General features: G+C 41.6%; 2 protein-coding genes across 4 annotated transcripts in view; both read right to left on the reverse strand.

The window, feature by feature from the left end:
• The window catches only part of ANTXRL (ANTXR like), a 35,861-nt gene extending 26,620 nt beyond the window's left edge, over positions 1–9,241 (reverse strand). For all 3 annotated transcript variants that reach the window (XM_047762490.1, XM_047762491.1, XM_047762489.1), the window contains exon 1: positions 8,964–9,241. In XM_047762490.1, coding sequence (XP_047618446.1) covers positions 8,964–9,241 — 278 coding nt within the window. The remainder of the gene's footprint in view (positions 1–8,963) is intronic.
• A 398-nt stretch (positions 9,242–9,639) lies between these two features.
• LOC125116976 (mucin-2-like) overlaps positions 9,640–23,850 on the reverse strand; it is a 95,905-nt gene continuing 81,694 nt past the window's right edge. The window contains 4 exon segments of the mRNA XM_047762669.1: positions 9,640–9,777; positions 16,602–16,765; positions 22,677–22,754; positions 23,151–23,228. Of these exon segments, the coding sequence (XP_047618625.1) occupies positions 9,684–9,777; positions 16,602–16,765; positions 22,677–22,754; positions 23,151–23,228 (414 nt within the window). The 3' untranslated portion in view covers positions 9,640–9,683.

A 23,850-nucleotide genomic window follows, 5' to 3' on the forward strand; every position in this document is an offset into this window, starting at 1 on the left:
TTGACATAACAAAGAAACAAAAGGCATCCAAATTGGAAAGGAAGAAGTAAACTTATCATTATTTGCAGATGGTTCAATTTTGTATATAAAGAACCCCAAAGACTTAGCCAAAAAATCTGTTGGAATTGAACAATGAATTTAGTAAATTTTCAGAATATAAAATCAATATACAGAAATCAGTTGCATTTCTTTTCTTATTTTTGGACTATTTATTTATTTGTCTTTTTAGGGTTACACCCACGATATATGGAGGTTCCCAGGCTAGGGGTCAAATCGGGGCAGTAGCCACCAGCCTATGCCACAGCAATGCCAGATCCTAGCCTCATCTGTGACCTACATCAGAGTTCACGGCAATACCAGATCCTTAACCCACTGAGTGAGGTCATAGATTGAACCTGCGTCCTCATGGATTCTAGTCAGATTTGTTTCCACTGAGCCACAGTGGGAACTCCCTCAGTTGCATGTCTAATGATGAAACATATGAAAGAAATAACAAAAATTATCTCATTGATAATAACATAAAAGATAATGAAATACCTAGGAATAAATTTAACCAAAGAAATGATAGATATGTATGATGAAAAGTATAAGTCCCAAATAAATGAAAAGACACCTTGGATTGGGAGAATTAATATTATTAAAACGTCCATACTACCCAAACTATTTATAGCTTCATTATAATCTCTATTAAAATTCCAATGCATTTACAACAATAGAAAAAACAATCCTAAAATTTGTGTGAAACCACAAAGGACCCCAAAAACCAAGAAAATCCTGGGAAAGAGAACAAATTTGTCGTCATCATGATTCTTTATATCAAAATCTATTTCCTGATTTCAATTTCAAAATTACCATAATTTTAAAAGTATGGTAATAGAATGAAAATAGACACATAGATGAATGGAACAGAATAGAGAGCACAGAATTAATGCCACATATATAAGGTTAACAGAGGGATCCAAGAGCAGCAATGGGTAAAAGATAATATCTTCAACAAATGGTGTTTATAAAAAGTAAATACATTCAGAAATATGAAAATGGACCTGTATCTTACACCACTCCCCCAGACTTAACTGCAAATGTATTTAAGACTTAAATGTAAGACTTGATACCATAAATTTCCTAGGAGAAAACATAAGGAAGACATTTCTTAAAATTGGTCTTGGCAATGATATTTTTAGATATAACACCCAAACCACAATCAACGACAGCAAAAATCAACAAATGGGACTATATCAAACATAAAATATTTGGCACAGCAAAAGCAGAAATCAACAAGATGAAAAGGCAACCAACAGAATGAGAGAAAATATTTATAAACCATATACTGTATAAGGGGTTAATATCTAAAATATATAAAGGACACATTCAACTCTCAAATAATCTGATTGAAAAATATGCAGAGAAAGAGAATTTTTTTTCAAAGATATCAAATGGACAACTAAGTACATGAAAAAATACTCAATGTCACTAATTATCAGGAAAATGCAAATCAAACTGACAATGAGATACACCTCAAACCTGTTAGAATGGCTACCATCAAGAAGACAAGAGAAAACAAGTGTCGGTGAGTATGTATAGAAAAGGGAATTTTGTACACAATTGATGTGAATGTAAATTGCTTTGCCAGCACGGAAAATAATATGGAGGTTCCTGAGAAAATTAAAAATAGAACTACTGCATGACTCAGCATTTCCACTTTTGGGTATACTTCTAAAGGGAAAGAAACATAGGATATTGAAGAGATATATGCACCCCCATGTTTACTGCAGGATTATTCACAATAGCCAAGGTATAGAAACAACCTAAGTGCCTATCAGAAGTTGAGTAAACATGTTGCAACAGAAGAAAGGGTGGGGAAAAAAATGTAATTGTAATGTATACATGTAAGGATAACCTGACCCCCTTGCTGTACAGTGGGAAAATAAAAAAATTAAAAAAATCACTTCACTTTAAAAAAAAAAAAGAAGTTGAGTAAATAAAGATGTTGTATGTATATAGAATGGAATATAATTCAGCCATGAGAAAGAAGGCCATTCTGCCTTTTATGGCACATTGATGGCCCTTTTGCTTAGTAAGATGAATCAGGCAGAGAAAGAAAAACACTATATGCTATCATACTTATATGTGGAATCTAAAAAAGCCAAACTTATCAAAACAGAGTAAAATGATTGTTACCAGGGGCTTGGGGGAATAAGAGGTATTGTTTAAGGGTATAAACTTGCAACTAGTAGACAAGTATATTTTGGGTATCTAACACACAGTTTAGTGAATATAGAAAATGTTGTTTATAACCATCAAATTTTCTAAAAGACTAGATCTTAATTATTCTCACCACAAAAAAGAAATAATAATTATGAGATGTAATAGAGGTGCTATCTAAATATATTTGATGTATGTCAAACACATTTAAATAAAAACAATAATTTTTGACAAGAAAGAAAGAAAGGAAATCAGGAAAAATTACATATATAAAATGAGACAGAGTTCCTGTCATAGTTCAGTGGTTAACAAACCCTACTAGCATCAGTGAGGACACGGGTTCGATCCCTGGCCTCGCTCAGTGGGTTAAGGATCCAGTGTTGCCATGAGCTGTGGTGCAGGTCGCAGACATGGCTCAGATCCCAAGTTGCTGTGGTTCTGGTGTAGGCCGGTGGCTACAGCTCTGATTTGACCCCTAGCCTGGGAACCTCCATAAACCATGGGTGCAGCCCTAGAAAGACAAAAAAAAAAAGAGAGAATATTAATTTGTAATCATTAATAACCATATAACCAAAAGAAAATACTTTTAATAGATATGGAAGATATTTTCACATGAAGAAAGTGAAAGGGGAATCAAAATGCATCACTACCAAAAAAAAAAAAATCAACCAAACATAAAAGAAGGCAGACATGGAGAAAATTAGGGAGGAAAAAAAAAGCTAGAAGACTACAAAAAACAAACAGCAAAATGTCTGAAGTAATTCCTTCCCTATCAGTAATTACTTTAAATGTACATGGATTAAATTCTCCAATAAAAAGGAATAGACAGCCATAATGGATTAAAGATGCAACCATATGATGTCTATAGGAGACTCACTTTCAATGTTGAGACATCGGGAGATTGAAAATGAAAGGATGAAAAGAGAAATTCCAGGCAAAGAGAAACCTAAAGAGAGCTGGGATGATTATACTATAAGTAACAAAGTAACTTTACACAAAAACTGTTATAAAAGGCAAAGAAGGACATTACATAATTACAGGTGGGTCATGTCATTAAGAAGATAAAATAGTTCTAAACAGATATGCATTAAATATCAGAGAAACAAAATTTAGGAAGCAAATATTGACAGAGCTTAAGGAAGAAATAGAAAGTTCTGCAATAATAGTTGGAGACTTCAACACCCCACTTTCAATAATGGATAGAACAACCAGACAGAGTATAAGAAAATAGAGAAATAAGGGAATAGAGGATGTGGACATCATCATAAACAATCTGTACCTAAAATATAATGTACAGAACACTCTTCCCCCAAACAGCAGAATACACATCTTTCTCAAGTGCATATGGAATGTTCTCCAGGAGAGTTCCCATCACGGTGCAGTGGAAATGAATACGACTAGGAACCATGAGGTTTCAGGTTTGATCCATGGCCTCGCTCAGTGGTAAGGATCCGACTTTGCTGTGAGCCCTGGTTAGGTCGCAAATGCGGCTCGGATATGACGTTGCTGTGGCTGTGGTGTAGGCCAGCAGCTGTAGTTCTGATTGGATCTCTAGCCTGGGAACCTCCATATGCCTCAGGTGTGGCCCTAAAAAAAGGGAAAAAAATATTCTCCAGGATACATTACATGTTAGACCACAAAACGTTTCTTAAAAATTTTAAAATCTGGAAATCATCCAAAAACTGGAAATCATTTCTAACCCCAATGAAAGGAAGCTAGAAGTAGATGGTAGAAAATAATCTAGAAATTCACAAATACATGGAAATTAAACAATACCCTTTTAATCAGCTTATAGGTTAAAGAGGGAATCACAAGAGAAATTAGAAAATACCAGGAGACAAATTAAAATAAAAACAAAACATACAATGGAAGTAGAACTGAGAGGGAAATTTGTAGCTGTAAACAAATACATTAAAAAGGAAGAAAAATCTCAAATTGATAAACTAACTTTACAGCATATGGAACTAGAAAAAGAAAAGTAACCCAAACTAGCACAAGGGAGGAAATATATAAGGTTGTAATAATAGAGATAAATAAAATACAGAATAGAAAAATAGAGAAATAAAAAATTGGTACACTAAAAAGACCAACAAAATCAACAAATCTTTATATATCTATTGATTTAAATAAAAGAGGGATGACTCAAATTACTGAAATCAGAAAATGAAGTGAGGAGTTGTCCTGTGGCACAATGTGTTAAGGATCTGGTGTTGTTACTCTGTTGCTGCAGTGGCTAAATAAATAAATAAATAAATAAAGCCAACAAAATAGATAACCTAGATGAAATAGAGAAATTTCAAGAAACAAACTTACCTACCAAAACCGAATCATTAAGAAACAAAATCTGAATAGACCTATAACTAGGAAAAGGACTGGACCAGTAATCAGTAATCTCTCAACAAAGACAAGTCCACAACCAGATGGTTTCACAGATTAATTCTACAAAACATTTAAAGAAGAGTTAACACTAATCCTTCTCAAACTCTTCCAAAAAATTGAAGAGGAGGGAACACTTTCAAACTTATTTTAGGAGACCTGCATTACCCTGATTCCAAAGCCAAACCCTACAGGAAGAGTACAGACTAATATTCCATATGGATATAAACGAAAAAAACCTAGCAAACTGAATTCAGTAGCATATTAAAAGGTAGGATTTATTTCCACCATGCGAAGATAGTTCATCATACGAAAATCAATGTAAATAATAGAATAGAATGTAATTAATAGAATTAACATATTGAATAAACCTAACTACACAAAAATTTCAACTGATGTAGAAAAATAATTTGATAAAATCTAAAATCTTTCTTCCTAAAAACTCTAAGATTGGGAATAGAGAAAATTTCTATGAGGAGTTCCTGTCATGGCGCAGTGGTTAATGAATCTGACTAGGAACCATGACATTGCAGGTTCAATCCCTGGCCTTGCTCAGTGGGTTAAGGATCCAACATTGCCATGAGCTGTGGTGTAGGTTGCAGATACAGCTCAGATCCCAAGTTGCTGTGGCTGTGGCGTAAGTCAACAGCTCCAGCTCTGATTCGACCCCTAGCCTGGGAATCTCCATATGCAGCAGGAAGCGGCCCTAGAAAAGGCAAAAAAAGACCAAAAAAAAAAAAAGAAAAGAAAGAAAGAAAAAAAGAAAATTTCTATGAAAAACGTGATAAAAGCCAATATATATAAAACCTACAGCTAATATATCAATAGTGAAAGACTAAGAGATTTTCCCCAAAGATGAAGAGTAATACAAAGATGCCCTCTTTCATCACTTCTGTTCAACATAGTATTATAGCCAAAGCAATTAGGCAAGAAAGAGAAATAAAGGCATATAAATTTTAAAAAAGGCGGTGGGGGGGAGTTCCTGTCATGGTTCAGCAGTAGCAAAACCTGACAAAGATCCATGGGGATGGAGGTTTGATCCCTGGCCTTGCTCAGTGGGTTAAGGATCCAGCGTTGTCATGAGCTGTGGTGTAGGTCGCAGATGTGGCTCAGATCCTGAGTTGCTGTGGCTGTGGCTGTGGCTAGCAACTGTAGCTTGGATTTGAGCCCTAGCCTGGGAACTTCCACATGCTGTGGGTGTGGCCCTAAAAAAAAAAATAAATAAAAAGATGTAATATTGCTGTTCTTGGATAATCTAATTTTACATGTAAAACCCCCCTAAAGATTTCACAAAAAATATTTGAATTAGTAGAGAAATTCTGCAAAGTTACAGGATATGGAATGTATAAAAATCATTTATATTTCTATATACTAATAATAAACATTCCAAGAAGGAAATTAAGAAAAGAATTCAATTTATGGTATTATCAAATAGAATAAAATACTTAGTAATTACTTTAATCAAGGGAGCAACAGCTAGTACACTGAAAGCTAGATTAATTGATGAAAGAAAATTTAAAATATATGTCATTGGAAAAACATACATATATAAAGAAAATCATACATTTTTCTATGGAGGGATAATCAAACTAAGAATTGAAATACCCATAACTTGCCCCCAATTTGTGATGGGCCTCTCCCAAATATGCACTGTGCATCTATATTATACATTATTCAGACCTCCTCAAGGCAGCAGGATGTAATCACTTTTGAGTGTAATGGTCTCTTCTGGTGCCAGCCAGCATTGCTATTTTTAAGATCAAGATCAATTTTTTTTTTCCATCCTGCCAGGGAAATCACATTGACCTAAAGGCTCACTCTGTTATGTGCATACTTGGCCAAAACTTCTCTGATGAACTCTATGTATAATGTTAACCTGTCAGTATGATACCTGCTTCTTTATCTCAAAAATATATAAAACTGTATATCTAGCTCCTGGCAGGTGGGACAGTTCTCAGAACTGCTTCTTCTTCTTCTTCTTTTTTTTTTTGGCTGGACCCATGGCATACAGATGTTCCCGGGTCAAGGATCTAATCCAAGCCATAGCTGTGACCTACGCCAAGCTGCAATAGTGTCAAATCCTTAACCCACTATGCCAGGGTGGGGATTGAACACGGGCTGCTGTAGAGACAACACTGGATCCTCACAGGAACTCTTCTCAGAGCTTCTGAGAGTTGTCTCCAAGATTATAATCCTCAATTTGGCTCAAATAAAATTCTAAAATTTTCCTTCTTTGAATTAGCTCATTTTCATCAGCCAACATTACATATTCATGGGTTAGCAGATTCAATAATGTTAAATCGGCAGTACTAGCTAAGGTTATCTACAGATTCAATGCAATCTCTATGAAATCTCAAAAGCAATTTTTTTTTTGCAGAAATTGAACAATCCACCCTAAAATTCATATGGAATCTCAGGGGACTTCAAATAGCTAAAAGCAAATCTTGAATAAGAACATAGTTGGCAGATTCACATTTTCTATTTCAGCATTTATTACAAAGCTATAATAATAAAAATAGTGTAGTACTGGAATAAGGACAGACATATAGAACAGTGGAAAGAAACTAAGAACCCAGAAATAAAGCCTAATATGTGTTTTCAACTTACTTTTGACAAGGATACTGAGGCAAACCTATGTGGGAAAGGACAGTATATCCTAGGCATATGCCTAAAAGATGTGAAAGCAGGGACTCAAGTGGATACATGCACACCAATGTTTGCAGCAGCACCATTCACAATAGGTCCCAAATGGAAACAATCCAAGTACTTATCAACAGATAAATGGATAAAGGAAATGTGGTATATATATGCAATGGAATATTATTCAACCATAAAAGAATGAAAATTTCATACATATTGCAATATGGATGGACCTCGAAAACATTTTGTTAAGTGAAATAAGCCTACTAAACAAAATAAGGCCAACTAGTGTTTGATTCCACTTGTATGAGGTACCTAGAGTAGGTAAATTCACAGATACAGAAAATAGGATAGATACTATCAAGGACTGGGGAGAGATGAATGGGAGTTATTGCTTAGTGGATCCAAGTTTCAGTGTCCTCTGCCAACCAAAGCACATAAGCTATGGGTTTGACCGCAGAGACCAGTGGTGTGGGCAGGGCACTGTAACAGAAGCTCTGAGAGGACACTTTGGAGTCACTGCCACTCTCTGGAAAGACTGACCCAAAGAGGCTGTCATCCCCACACCATGCTCATCCATCCCCAACCCTAGTGCCCAAGAGCGGAATCACTACTACCCTGGGCTGTGCTAAGGAGCAACCAGACAAGCCGTGCCCAGGGGATCTCAGCAGTCCCTCCACTGGAAAGTAAGGAGCAAACTTCTCTTCTAGCTAACAAGGTGCTCCCACTTCTGCTGCCTTTGCTTAGAAGTTGGGGAACTGGGGGGCACATCCCCCCAGTCATCAGTCTCCATAAAGAATAAGAGGAATCAGAGGAAGTGCAAGTTGGATCCTAGAATTAGGGCAACATAGGAAACCTGAGTTCTGTCACCCACACCAGCCTCTGGGCTTACTTCACCCAATTCCCGGGAGCCCAGCACCCTTTCCAGGAGATCACACATGCAAATACTTTCCCTGCTTTATAGCCCAGGGTTGTTTTGATGATGACAGATGTGCAGTAAAAGACTTTGGGTTGTATAATGTAAAGGGCTTCAGTGATACTGGAAGTCATACCATTGTTACTACTAAATATATAATGTTTATTCACAATGCCTCAGAGAAGTTGAAAATGGAAACAAGGCAATCTTTCCAGTCTGAGGACCCATGCTTCCTTTCTTTCTTTTATGCACAGAAAGTGCCTAATGCACAGCCCAGTTTCTCCAGGGACAAAATTAGACAGACCAAACTGCTCTGAAAGTATGCACGAACTGTAACATGTGTCTCCAAGTTATCAAAAAAGAAGCAAAACTTAGAAACAACAAAGCAAAGGCCATTCTATGCAGTGACAGCATGAGGGTGCTCAACAGAAGACACTCTGGGGCTGGGCAAAAATAGAGGTCATGTGGTAAAAACAAAGCAAAAAACCAAGCACAACTCCAAACCCAAAGTGAGCTTCTCACAACTGCTGAGAAGATAGCTCCTAGCAATCACCTGCCCCTTGGAGATCACAAGTCCAAGCCAAGTTGAGAGCCATCCAGAAACCTACGGTGGCCCATTTTCCTTTCCCAAAGAAAAAGTACCAAGAAACAAATGTCCAGGGAATTCCTTCTCAGTACAAGGAGGCCACAGAGTTCTGTTCCTTGGGTTTGACCAAGACTACTCCTCCCTCTCCCCTCACAGAAGCTGGTGTCCCTTTAAGTCTTGCCCATACTGACAGCAGAGACAGCACCACTCAATGGCGCTGGGAAGGGCAGAAGGGCCACTCACATGTCCAAGATGAAGTAGAGGTCATATGTGCTCTGGCAGGAATTCTTGTCTTTTTCCTGGTTCTCCTGGGGCCAGGCGGTTGGGCCACGGAGATGTTGGAAAGTTCCCTCATTCTGGATGAGGTGGCGATAGAGATTTCCCCAGTCCCGAGTGAGGCGGTGGAGGTCTTTCCAGGCTGGACCACTGTGCTGGAAGCTCCCTGCGCTCAGTAGGGGAGGTGGCAGCACCAGCAGCAGGAAGAGTGTGGGTCCCGGCATGACAAGTCCACCCCTCCCCATTTTTTTGGCCACCAGCCACTCAGGTCACCTCGGGCCACGGCCTCTGCTGCCTCTGCCCGTTCCCAGGGCTCTCAGCCCCTCCAGCCCTTTCAACAAGGCGCGCTGTGAGCCTCCCCCTGGTATCTTCCCTCAGGGCAGAAGAGGCAAAGATGGCTGGCCTGAGGGATGGTCCACTACCTGTGCAGCCTGTCCCCCACCCCAAGGAGGCAGAATTCCCTGTGATGTCCCTTATGATGGACAGGAAGGTTGGCATGGTGACTTTGTGACCTGCTGCTCTGCTCAGTGCCCTGCCTGTTGACAATCCTGAGAGGAATTCAGGGGATACTTGGAGGGATGGTAAGATGAGGCCTCTGTGTGTTCCTCATCCAAAGTCCACTCAGGTGGCCAATAAATCCTGGAGCAATTCTTCCTTTTTTGTCAACTGAAGAGAGGCAGCTGTAGCTTAGATGAGGACATCACTGTTGGGGAGGAGGTCCGGGATCTGGGAGTACAGAGTGTTGCAGTGATCATTCCTGTGACTCAGTGGATCCAAGGACCTAGAAGGGGAAGAAGATGTGGAAAATGTCCTCTATGAGTGAAGGACATGCTGGTTATCTCCTTTTTGTAAGAGCCACCCCAAACTGAATGACTAAACAAAAACCATTTTATTATGCTCCCAATTCTGTGGACCAGAAAGTCAGAGAGGGATGATTAATGATGGCTTGTCTCTGCTCTGTGGAAAAACATGCAAAAACCATTTGCTCTTTCATGTAAATTTTAGAAGTAGCACATGATCTTCACTCCCCCCAGACCTTCTTAATACTTGATTATAAGAACTTTAAATATTTGGAGGGATTTAAATCTACAATCTGGCCACCTCCTGTCAATAAACATGGCAATGCCTTCATTTATTTAGGTTGTTTTCAATGTCTTTTATATAAATTTCCCTATGAATATCTTGACCTCTTTTGTCAAGTGCCTTCCCTATTTATACTTTTCAATACTATTGAATGACATTTTTATTATAAAGTTTTTAAACTGTTTATTGCTAAGAAATTTACTTATTTATTGATATACTCACCCAGCTTGCTAAACTCTCTTATTCTAAAAATTTATCTACAGAATTTTTTGTGTTTCTATCAAAAATAAAAAACAAAACCCCAAAAACATGCTGACTTGTTCTCCAATGAAACATTGATTAGAAGCTGTGACGGAGGCATTCTTGATTTCAAAGAGACAAATTCTAACACATCACTTTTAAGAATGGTATTGGAGTTCCCCTCGTGGCTCAGCAGTTAACGAATCCGACTAGGAACCATGAGGTTGAGGGTTCAATCCCTGACTTCGCTTAGTGAGTTAAAGATTTAGTGTTGCTGTGAGCTATGGTGTAGGTCACAGACACGGCTTGGGGCATAGGCTGGCTGCTACAGCTCTGATTAGACCCCTAGCCTGGGTACCTCCATATGCGGGGATCGGGGGGTGGCCCTAGAAAAGACAAAAAAAAAAAAGAATGATACTTACTGAAGGCCTTTGGTGGAAATCTTTTATTAGATTAGGGAGTTCCCTTGCTATTCTTGGTTTGATACAAATCATGAATGAATATTGAATTTTTTTTTATTTTTAGGGCCACACCTACTGCATATGGAAATTGGTCAAACAGAGCTCCAGCTTCTGGCCTATGACACAGCCAGAGCAATGCCAGATTCCAGCCGCATCTGAGATCTACATCATAGCTCATGGCAATGCCAGATCCTTAACCCACCGAGCAAGGCCAGGGATTGAACCCGCATCCTCATGGATACTAGATAGATTCTTAACCCACTGAGCCACAACAGGAACTCCTGAATATTGTTTTATCTAAATTCTTTTCCTGCATATTTTTTGATATATATACAAACACACATACTCACCAATACATGTATATTTCACCAAAAATCTGTTAATGTTAAAGTGACATTGGTGCATGTGAAAACAATGTTAATATTTTATAAATAAACCAAACTTGGTCATGATAAAAATTTTTTTTATTATAGTTGATTTACAATGTTCTGTCAATTTCTACTGTACGACAAGGTAACCCAGTCATACATATATATACATTCTTTTTCTCACATTATCTTTTATCATGTTCTATCACAAATGATTGGATATAGTTCCCTGTGCTATACAGTAGGACCTCATTGCTTATCCATTCTCAATGTAATAGTTTGCATCTACTAACCCCAAACTCCCAGTCCATCTCACTCCCTCCTCCTCCCCCTTGGCAACCACAAGTCTGTTTTCCATGTCTGTGAGTCTATTTCTGTTCTATAGATAGGTTCATCTGTGCCATATTTTGGATTCCATATATAAGTGTCTTTCTCTTTCTGACTTACTTCACATGGTATGAGAAACTCTAGTTGCATCCATGTTGCCACAAATGGCATTATTTTGTTCCATTGTGTAGTGTTGGCTGAGTAGTATTCCATTGTGTATATGTACCATATATATATATAGTCTTCTTTAGGGCCACACGAGTGGCATATGGAGGTTCCTGGGCTAGGGGTCTAATTGGAGCTACAGCTGCCGGCCTACGCCACAGTCACAGCAATGCCAGGTCTGAGCTGCGTTTGTGACCTACACCATGGCTCATGGCAACATCGGATCCTTAACCCACTGAGTGAGGCCAGGGATTGAACCCACATCCTTATGGTTCCTAATCAGATTTGTTAACTACTGAGCCATGACAGGAACTCCTTTTTTTTTGTTTTGTTTTTTGTTTTTGTGTACCACATCTTCTTAATCCATTCATTTGTTGAAGGACATTTAGGTTGTTTCCACGTCCTGGCTATTGGGAATAGTGCTGCAATGAACATAGGGGTGCATGTATCTTTTTGAATGAAAGTTTTGTCAGATATATGCCCAGGAGTGGGATTGCTGGATCATATAGTAGTTCTGTATTTAGTTTTCTGAGGAACCTCCATACTCTTTTCCATAGTGCCTGTACCAATTTACATTCCCACCAACAGTGTAGGAGGGTTCCCTTTTCTCTACATCCTCTCCAGCATTTGTTATGTATAGACTTATTAATGACAGCCATTCTGATTGATGTGAGGTGGTACCTCATTGTATTTTTGATTTGCATTTCTCTAATAATTAGTGATGTTAAGCATTTTTTTCATGTGGCTGTCGGCCATCCAATGTCTTCTTTGGAGAAATATCTGTTAAGTTCTTCTACCCATTTTTTGATTTTTTTTTTCTGTTGAGTTGTATGGTAATTTTAAAAACACTGCTGGATTGAGGTTAGAATTTTTTAGTTTAGAATTTTTTAACCTATAATCATAGGAGAGGTTGGCTTTTAATTCCTATTTTGTCTGCTATTCTTGTCTGGTTTTGATATTAGGTATACTATCCTCATAAAACACATTTAAGAATGTCTTTACCTTCTTTTGGAAAGACTTCGAACATGATCATAATAATCTGCTCCTTGAATATTTGATATGATATTACCTATGCCTGGTGTTTTCTTTGTGTGAAGTCTTTAAACTACTGATACAATTTATGTAATATTTACTGAATGTTATGAACTGAATTGTGCACCCATCCATTTATGTTTTGAGCCCTAACCTGTAATGTGATAGACTGCATTTAGAGACGGGGTCTTTAGGGAGGTAATTATGGTTAAATGAGGTTATAAATGGGGCCCTAATCCTGTAAGCAGTATTCTTATAAGAAGAGACACACCAGAATTCTCTTCCCTCTTAGGCAGAGGAAGGGCCATGTGAGAACACAGTGAGAAGGTGGCTATCTGTTATCTGGGGAAGGGGAAAAACATCAGAAACCAGCCCTCATTGGTTTGGACTTTGATCTTGGACTTCCAGCCTCCAGATTGTGAGAAAATAAATTTCTATTTTTAGGCCACCCAGTCCATGGTATTTTGTTAAGGCAGCCTGAGTAGGGTAACACATTGGATTATTTAGGAACTCTTTATTTTAAAGGTGGAAAAATGGTGATTTCTCACTTTATTATTTCTTCTGTATTTATTAGCTGAGATCCCCCCAGTTTTATTGAGATATAATTAGCATATGCATTGTATAAATTTAATGTCTGCAGCATAGACGTTTGACTTACAAATGTGAAAAGATTACCACAAGTTTAGTTAACATACATCTTATATACACACAAAAAGAAAAAAGAAATAATGTTTTTTCCTATGATGAGAATTCTTAGGATCTATTGTCTTAACAATTTTCAGATACACCATGATGACTGTTAACTAGTCATCACATAAATTACATCCTAAGTACCTTTTGAGAAACTTCATCCAACTCCCCCTCCCCCAACTCCCCACTTCTGGTAACCACGACAAATATGATCTTTTTTTCTATGAGTTTTTAAATTTTATTTTAGGATTCCACATTTAAGTGAGATACAATATTTATCTTTCTCTGTTTGACATATTTCACTTAGCAAAATGTTATCAAGTTTTGTCCATGTCGTCACAAATGGCAGGATTTCCTTCCTTTTTATGACTGAATAAAATTCCACTGTGTGTGCATGTATATATATATATACCACCTTTTTTCAAAAATTTTTATTGATATAGTTGATTTACAATATTATATTAGGTGTACAACATAGTGATTCAAAATTTGTATAGATTATATTTCATATATAGTTGTTATAAAATATTTGTTATAGTCCTTGTGCTGTATAATAATATATCCTTATAGCTTATTTATTTTATAAATAGTAGTTTGTACCTCTTCATTCCCTATCCCTATCTTGCTCCTCCCCCTTATATCTTCTCACTGGTAACCACTAGTCTATTCTCTATATCTGTGAGTCTGTTTCTTTTTTGTTATATTCACTAGTTTGTTTCATTTTTTAGTTTCCACATACAAGTAATAACATATGGTACTTTTATCTTTTTCTATATGACTTATTTTACTGGGCAAGGTACTCTTCAGGTCCACCCATGTTATTGCAAATGGCAAAATTTCATTTTTTTTTTTTTTAGGATTGAGTAGTCCTTATCATATTCTTTATTGAATCATCCGTTGATGGCTGCTTACGTTGCTTCCATATCTTGGCTAATATAAATAATGCTGCTATGAACATTGAGGTGCATGTGTCTTTTCGAGTTATGTTTTTGTTTTCTTCAGATACACATCCACCCAGGAGTGGAATTTCTGGATCATAATGATAGTTCTATTTTTAGTTTTTGAAGGAGCCTCTTCACTGTAAATTGGCTGCACTAATTTACATTCCATTAATAGCGTATGAGGGTTTCCTTTCTTCTACATCCCGACCAATATTTGTTATTTGTGGTCTTTTTGCTGATAATCATTCTAATAAAGCAAAGTGATAGATTATTGCAGTTTTGATTTGCATTTCTCTGATGATTAGCGATGTTGAGCATCTTTTCATGTGCCCGTTGACCAAGTATATATCATCCTTAGAGAAATTTCAATTCAGGTCTTCTACTCTTTTTTTTTTTTTTTTTTTTTAGAGCCACACCTGTGGCATAGAAGTTCCCAGGTAGAAGTCAAATCAGAGCCACATCTGTGGCCTACATCACAGCTCATGGGCAATGCTGGATCCTTAACCCACTGAGTGGGGCCAGGGATCAAACCCACATCCTCATGGATACTAGTCAGGGTCATTACGTCTGAGCCACAGTGGGAACTCCTACCTATTTTTAATTAGGTTTTTTGTTTTTGTTTGTGCTGTTTACACATTAATCATTATCAGTCATCTCATTTGCAAATATTTTCTCCCATTCAATAGGTGGTTGTTTTCATTTTGTCAATGGTTTCCTTTGCTGTTGGAAAGCTTTTTTTTTTTGTCTTTTTGCCATTTCTTGGGCCGCACCCACGGCATATGGAGGTTCCCAGGCTAGGGGTCTAATTGGAGCTGAGCTGCCAGCCTACTCCAGAGCCACAGCAATGTGGGATCCGAGCCGCATCTGTGACCCACACCACAGCTCATGGCAATGCCAGATCGTTAACCCACTGAGCAAGTGCAGGGATCAAACCCGCAGCCTCATGGTTCCTAGTTGGATTCGTTAACCACTGCGCCACAACAGGAACTCCTGGAAAAGCTTTTAAGTTTAGTAAGTTCTCATTTATTTTTGCTTTTCTTTCCTCTGCCTTAGGAGAGAGACTCCTCAAATCTCTGTGATTTATGCCAAAGAGAGTTCTACCTATGTTCTTTTTTTAAAGGTTTTATGGTTTCTGGTCTTACATTTAGGTCTTAATTCATTTTCAGTTTTTTTTTTTTTTTGTATTTGGTGTGAGAAAATATTCTCATTTCATTCCTTTACATGTACCTGTCCAGTTTCCCTAGCTCCACTTATTAAACAGACTGTCTTTTCTCCATTATATATTCTTGCAAACTTTGTCATAGATTTATTGAACATAGGTGTGTGGGTTTATTTCTGAAGTCTCTATGCTGTTCCTTTGAAGTATGTGTGTTTTTGTGCAAGTACCATACTGCTTTGATTTTTGTAGCTCTGAGGTATAGTCTGAAGTCTGGAAGTGGATACTTTCAGCTTTCTTCTTCTTTCTCAAGATTATTTTGGCTAGTTAGGGTCTTTTATGTTTCCATACAAATTTTAAATTCTTTAAAAAATGCCATTGGTATTTGATAAGGATTGCACTGAATCTGTAGATTGCCTTGAGCAGTATAGTCATTTTTCACAGCAGTAATTCTTCCAGTCCATGAACACATTATATCTTTCCATCTGTTTGTGTTGAATTCAGTTTCTTTCATCACTGTCAATTTTTTGAGTACAGGTTTTTTACCTCATTAGGCAGGTTTATTCCTAGGTATTTTATTCTTTTTGACACAGTTGTAAATGAGATTGTTCCCTTAATTTCTCCATCTTATGGTTCATTGTCAGTGTGTGTAAATGCAATGGTTCATTGTTAGTATGTAGAAATACAACAGATTTCTGTATCTTAATTTTGTATTCTGCAACTTTACTGAATTCATTGATGATGAGTGTTAGTAGCGTTTTGGTGGCATTTTTAGGATTTCTATGTATAGTATCCTGTCATCTACAAACTGTGACAGTTTTACTTTTTCCTTTCCAATTTGGATTTTTTAAAATTCTGTTTTTTTCTATGACTGCTGTGGGTAGGACTTCCAATAATATGCTGAATAAAAGTGGTTAGAGTAGGCATCCTTGTCTTGTTTCTGATCTTAGAGGAAATGCTTTCATCTTTTCACCACTGAGTGTGAAGTTAATTGTGGGACTCTCAGTTCATGAATATCTATTTATTTAGAGTCAGTTATCAGAGATTTATTCATTTCCTTTTGTTATGTCTTATATACCTGACCTCCATGATTCCTGATTTGTTCTCTTGGTATGTGTACACTTGAGTTAGCAATCTCCTACCTTCTCAAACTCTGTGGTCCAGGTTGATGCTTCAGCCTCATGCTGACATTTTCACAATGTGTTCTGACGTTTTCACAATGGAGCCTTGATTGTTGATAGTCCTCACAAACATTAGTGTCAAAGGAAAACTTGACTGGGTCTTCAAAGTCTAGATGGAAAGGAATCTGAAAGATTGGGAAGTTTGACTCTATCAATAGAGGAGCACATTTAAAGCTTGGGAATGTGGGAACTATGGGTTTCCTTTATATTGTGAGAAATATTAAGGGCATGGGAGAGGAACTCTATGAAGGAAGTGGTAGATGCTAGGACATTTATGATGGCATATTTAGGAGGCTATAGGAGTGATGGGCCTTGAATGTGAACCCACGTGTAGTCAGCAACCTCCTTACAGAGGATGCTCATGTCTGTCAACCCCTCATCCTAGTGTCCACAGCTGAAAGGTCCGGTCATGTTCTCTTCTCTGACTCCCCTGACTTCATAAGACATGTCTTATGTCTCTGAGTGTATCATCTTCTCCTCTCCAGGGCACGAAGGGAGGGCATTAACTATGGGGCACCTGAGCCTTTACCAGGGACCGGGACCTGTGCTGAGCACACTGAAGCAGTGACCATTACCTTCATGGCAGCTCGTAGAGGTGGTACCATTATCCAGGCCTTTTCAATGAAGAATTTGAAGCATAAGGAGTTTATTTAACAACTAGTGAGTTGGGAGGCAGGATTGTATTCATACTTCAAAGTTATGGACAATTTTCAAAAATCAGAATTTGACTAAGACCCTGGGCATCCCAGGCATTGGTGACAGATGAAGACCCATCTGTGGGGAATGGGACTCATCATGTCTACTTCCAGAGGACACCAGGGTGCTTTGTTCTGGCAGCACTGGCCTAGCAATGTCACATTCAGTGGAGTAGTGCTTGCCAAGTGAACTCTCTTGCTTATGAGCAACAAATTCCAGCTCCCTCTGAGTATAAACCAAGACTCAATATATATGTTCAAATCTGTACACAGAGAGATCATAACAATCTTGGGTTTTTGGTGCTTTAGATGTTGGGTTATGGGGGTGGGAGGGACAGAGTAGTCCTGCAGAGCTCCTGGGAAGGGGAAGAGATCAATGGCAGCACCCTGGAGGGTGGTTGAGAGCATATGGGTGGGGGGTGTTGAAAATGTGAGCAGCAGCTATTGAGAGGGAAGCACTCCTGGCTGGGTGGAAGGCAGATCTTTGGGCCGCAGAGCATTTGGGCGCAGGTGGGATTCATTAAGGAGAAGCTGATGCACCTTCTCTGTAAGTAGGAGAAAAGAGAGATTAGTGAGAAGGCCCTGAAATTAGGAGGAGAAGGCTGTGTTTCCTAGGCTCTGGAGGTCAGGCCCAATACCATTTTGGATCCCCAGAGTGGGCTTTCTTGATGCCCTTCCTCTCCCTGGGTGCTGGCCTCTAGCCTGTGTTCCTATTTATAGAGTCTGTTCAAGCACCAGACATCTGACTTCCCTTCCCCAGGGAACCCCACTGTTCTGACCCTGACTCTATCTGCTCTGGTGTTGAACTTGTCTGCTCCCCTCTGGACTGAGTCTGGGGAGCAAGAACAAGGGCTGACAGTCACTGTAGCACCAGCACTGCTCAGGCTCTCTTGTTGAGTGTGTGCTGAAGGGATGAGTCCTTACAACCCTCAGGCTGGACTCCAGGCCCACAGAACAAGAACAGGAGGGGATGCCTTAGATGGGTGATGGGCTGTGGAGGCACATGGATCCCTTGGTTTGGGTAGAGATCACTGCAGACCCTTTTGGGCAGTGTAATCTGTCTGAAGCTCCAACTGTCCCTGGCTTTGCTTTGATCTCTTCCCTGTCCCCAGCTGAGTGCCCTGGATGTGACAAGGAGGGTGGCCTGGGCACACTGATGAGCTGATAGCATCTGGGCTGCTTGGGATGCAGGTAATCAGATAAAAATCTACCTTTGAACAACTGTTTCCCATTTTAAGTTTTTACATAAGCTGTTACCTCTTTTGGGGGTGTCCTTCCTTACCTTGTTTTCCTAGTGACCTCCTACTTACATTTTAAGACTTATTCCAAGCCGTACCTCCTCCATGAATCCCCTTAACCTCATTTTGAACAAAATGACTGTTCCTGCTCAGCATTTATTATGAGCCCTGCAATCGCATTTTTTTTCTAGTAAGGAGCTTGAGCTCTGTGACTCTTTCATTACTTCTCTGTCCCTGGGATGTTGTGACAGCTGGGGGTCGGGGAAGTTGAGCTCCTGTCCTCTGGTCTGGCCGGCCTAAAGGGAGACTGCCGGGAAGTGTGTCACACTGATTGCTGAGGTCACATATTCCAGTCCAACAAAAGACTGAACTGCCATGCAAATCAATTCCCGTCACCACCCCCCCCCCCCAGAATAAATTCTTTGCATGATGTCTTTAGCCCAAACTGGGCCTAGGTGAGAAGGCTTCTGAAGTACGCCAGGAGGCTGAAACCCATCAGCCCATCCTTACTTTACAGGCATCCTCCCTGGAACTGTATCACCTTCAGGGTAAAAATTGCTACGCCTCCCTTTCTGGCATGGGTGGTATGACATGAGCCAGGAAAGGGTGGGCCCTTGTCCTGCTCAGCTTCTTCCCACTCGGCAGTAGGGTCTCTGATGATGCTGAGAGGGTCCACCTCTCCTAGGCACTGTGTGAGGAGGACGTGCCAGCTATGGGGCCCAAGGGTCCTGGGACTTGCCAACTACTGACCACTGGCCTCTCTCCATGGCTTCCACCAACCGCAGTGCCAGGGGTCTGTCTCCTTCCAGGCATGGTCCAAGTCAGACCATATTTGTCTTCCCTTCCCCTTTACGTTTCTCTTCCTTCATTCCCAAGAGCTCCACGTTCATTTTTCACACTAGCTACTTTCACACACTGCATCTTATTTACTTCTCCGGGGAAAGCCCTACAGGAGCACAGGTTGAAATGCCACAAGTTGAAACAGAATCCTGTGGTGACTGGCGACACTCCTGGGTTGGGGCTGAAGAGGTTCCCTTTCCAACTGTGACCAGGGAGGGTCTGACAAGGTGGGGACCCAGCAGACAAGCTCTTGTCCACGGTGGGAGGCCAAAGTGGGTCCATATATCCAGGGTCCTCCCAGCCAAGCACTGAGAGAAGATGGGCGTCAGTGAGCATAAGAGGTTCTTAGACATGCTGCTGTTGTCCTGATGTCTGTCTCAGATGGAACAGGAGCCAGAACCATCCCTGTTTATACTGAAGTTGGAGTGGTAACTGCCACCGGATAGAATAATCAGTAGGCAGGCCTGACTGGATCTGTCTATGGGACTCCAGGACCTCTGGACTTTGGGCTGTTCCTCTTCCCTTAGCCTCACCAAAACTGACCCAGAATTCTTCCTAAGGGCATTATTTGGACTTTAGTTTTATTATTTTTGTCCATGTTTTTGAGATAAGAAAGATAAGGATTGGAATATTTAAGAACATTATTAATACACATGGCTGTGCCACCAGACAGGTGACTCGACCATGCAGGGGGGCAGCTGCCTCCCTGGTAGAGTGTTGGGAGGATGAAAAGAGTGAGTTTGTGTAAAGCACTTAGTCTGGTGATCCCTACTCTGTATAAACGGCCACTGTTGTGGTGAGAATGAAATGAGATGCTTGTTTAGAGGGCCCTGCGAGCCGGTGGCACCCAGGTCATATTCTCTGGAGACAGGTATGTCACTGGCAGCCCCACATTCAGTGAGAGAGGCAAGTCCCCCATTTCTACTGGATTTTCCTGATGGATCTATGAGAACTGGTTTCCATGAACTGCAGGAGCTGCCCTGGGAGAAGCAGGGAAGGAAGAGAATCAGGACCCTGGATGGGGGGTCAGGGTTTGGTTCAAGACTAAGGAACTCGATTGTCTTGTGCAAGGAGAGATGCTCCGGAAGAGACAATTATTAGAAAATTTCCTCTGACGATTAGAAGGCAGTGGGGCAGAGAGACATGGTCATTTCACAGAAGGTAACAGCAAACAGGGCTGATGGCCATAGTGTGTGGAAGGTCAGGAGAACGTGCTCGGAAATATCCCCAAGTAGCCGGGCTGGGTGTCTCCTCTGCACACTCAGGCCTGGGGTTAGAGGCTGAGTCTGGTCTGTAGAGACTGTAGGTCTCCGCTGACACCCTGTCTCTTTGTCCAGGATTCGCTATAAGGCCTGGGACCAGAGCACTGAAGGCTTCCAGAGGGGGAGCCAGGATCCTGCACCTACTAGAATATTGGGTACCCATGGACATCCTACAGCTCTCGGCTCTCTAGGACAAGGTTGGGAAGGACAAGGTCAAATGGGATGGGGGGCAGAAGAGTGGGAAGCAGTCCCGTGTCCCCGGGGCATAGTTATGGATGAGCAGCTTTGATTTCAGGAGCTCTGGCTGATGCCACTTACTTTCAGGGTGGCCTCGGCAACTTCCCTGACCTCTCAGGCCTCAATTTTGCTGTCCATGAAGTAGGTGGTAAAACTGGCTCACAGACTGCTGGGTGGGCTGGAAAGCTGGCATTTCTTGGGCCTGGCAGAGCCCTGGGTGACTGTAAGTGCCCATAATCCATTTCTCTATTACCACCCGACCTAAAATTCAAAGACTATTTCTGGGACCATGACTATTTCAGAGACATACTCGGCACCCCTGCCCTCACCTCGCTGGGCAGGAAGGCCATGCCTGGCATTTTCCATCCTCCAGCCCCTTGACTCCTTTCACTTGAACCTTCTGTATTGCACATACCCTCAAACTCCCCCACCCCCACCCCTGGTGGTTAGCTCTGGGTAGATGCCTCCACTGTTCCGAGCTAATGCTGGTGTGGGGCTCTCATTACATTAATGGGGCTGTAGTTCAAGGGAGAGGCTCTGGGAGAATCATTTGGGGAGTCAGGCTTCCATGCAAGCAAGGCTGGGATTGAGAGCTTGATTCAGACCCAGAGCTGGGAGCCCAGCTGCCACAGGAGACCCGACACCTCTATCACCAGATAAGGTCTCTGTTGACTGTGAGCATGCCCCAGATGTGTCATCAGCAGTGTCCAGGGGCTTTCTGGCCTTTCTAGAATATCTAATTGCACACCTGCCCAGTCTATTAGAGCCAGTGTTTGGCGGATTTAGTGAATGTGGTCAATGCAGCCCTCACTATAGGTTCTGGCAATGGTCCCCAGGCCCCTGGCTTAGTCTGTGCAAAGGATCTGAGTATGGGGACACCCGGGAATATGAAGCCTAGGAAGGAAACCAGGCCCCCCATTCTCTATGGGCCTCTGGACCAGAGTACAGCAGCCATATGGTGGTATGGGTGTAACCATCATGAGATCATAATTGCTAAACCAAAAGCAGGTCAGGGGCTCAGATTCAAGTCCAACTCTGCCTTTCCCAGCCTTTGTGACTTGAGACAAGTCATTCAGCCTCATTGTGGGTCAGCTCTGCTCTTGGTAATGATGGGATAATGTAGTATCTATATGTACAGTTACTGGGAGGACCAAGGCAGGGAAAATTTGTAAAGAGTTTAGGTTAGCAACTGGCTCACAGAAAGGACTCAATAAAGTAAACTGTCATCATTATTAAATTACAAAGATGACAACTGGAACAATTTGGCTTCTCACCAGTAGTCACAGGCAACACAAGGAAGGCATTTTTCCTACCTGATATTGTTGGCCAGACAACATTGGGGAGGGGGTGTCACCATGTCCTCTACCACTTCTACATGCACCTGAAGGACAGCCCAGGATGGCCTCCTGGATAGGGTGCACCTGGCAGACTCACAGGGTCCAGTGGGCAGTGGGGGAGGAACGATGGACTGGGAGGCCTATAAGATTTCCTGTCCTGACTTCCTCTCCAGCTCTTTTTTACTTAAGATTGGAAGTGCTGCGCAATGCTTGAGTTGAGAAAGTTCCCAACATTCCTGAGACGTCATGCAGGGGAAATGCATGTGTGCCATGTTGAGACTCATCTGAAGGCTCCTCACCTTGCACCTCCTTGGGTTCCTCTTGACAGATGCCTTGGAAGGTTCTCTGACTCACAGTCCCAGGGAACAACTGTCAAGGGCAAAACAAAGGCCCTAGCCCACGGGAAACACCCCTGTGCCCTGCTTACCATGTCCCTGGGCGGGTACCACATCAGTGGCATCTGGCTGCAGCACTGAACCAAGGCGCACAAGGTGTTCAGTTTTCCCTGAAAAGCACATGTGGTTGTGAGGAAGTTACAGGCATAGATGCTGCCTCCAAGGGGACAGTGTCCCCTCCATCTCCCATGCTCCCCAGGGCTCTGTCCCCACTGATTCCCTGAGACAGCTCTGCAGCCTCCAGGGCTGAGGGGGGCCAGGCACCCTTGGGTGTTTGGTGCCCATGCTCCCTGAGGGTCACAGAGTGTTTGGGGTTCTGGAGCTAATAAGGATTTCCAGTTTAACAGAAGAAGTCAAAGGATACACCTACAAAAAGTTTATGGGCCAGAGGGGATATGCAGGTGCCAAGGAGAGGTCCTTAGGAGGAAACCTGATGTGAGCATAGGGACAGCAGGAGCTTGAAGAGGGGGAGGGATCATCACTCGCTTCCTAAGGGCCCTTCTCACCTCCATCCGTCTTATACTGTCTTCCTCGCACTCACAGTAGGGGATAATCACTGTGGTACCTTTCTGTACAGGGCACGGCTTCAAGAAAGAAAAAAAGAATTGTCTGCTTCCTTGTCTGGCAGCTCCTGGGTGCAGACACATGACATCTGTTGCTCCTGCACCTGCCAAGTACTGGCCACTCAGAATGTCTGGTGGAGAATCGGGGACCAATGAGCAGCACCCGGCACAGTAAGAGAGTGGCCTCCATGTGAAAAACACACCAACAACTTTTGGTTTACAAAGAGGGCTCCCCTCCAAAGGCCTATAACCCCTATCCTGTCTCCTTGCTTCCCGCAGCCCGCCCTTGCTGGGGAGGCTGGGCTCCAGGCTGTGCCATGTGATGGGGGCTGTCAGGGGTGTGGGCATTAGCACCTACAGGGCTGTGTTCACCCACCTCTGGTAGACCCAGCCTCCCTGAAGCCACATAGCACCCAGAGTAGAAACCAGCCCAGGCAGTGACGCTTTTTCCCAAGCAATCAGGCCCAGGTTCCCCTTCCTCGGGACACTGCACCCCTGCCATAACTGTCTCTTATGGCCTCTGGTGTGGGGTGCCACCACGGGTGGGCCACACCCTTGGTCCCTGTGCTCACCTGGGCTGCACCTCCCTCCCGGCTCAATGCCAGGGAAGACTCCCTCCACCCTCCTCAGCCCCGCTGTCCCT

This window comes from Phacochoerus africanus, chromosome 15, assembly GCF_016906955.1.
Source record: "Phacochoerus africanus isolate WHEZ1 chromosome 15, ROS_Pafr_v1, whole genome shotgun sequence".
NCBI classification, from domain to species: domain Eukaryota; kingdom Metazoa; phylum Chordata; class Mammalia; order Artiodactyla; family Suidae; genus Phacochoerus; species Phacochoerus africanus.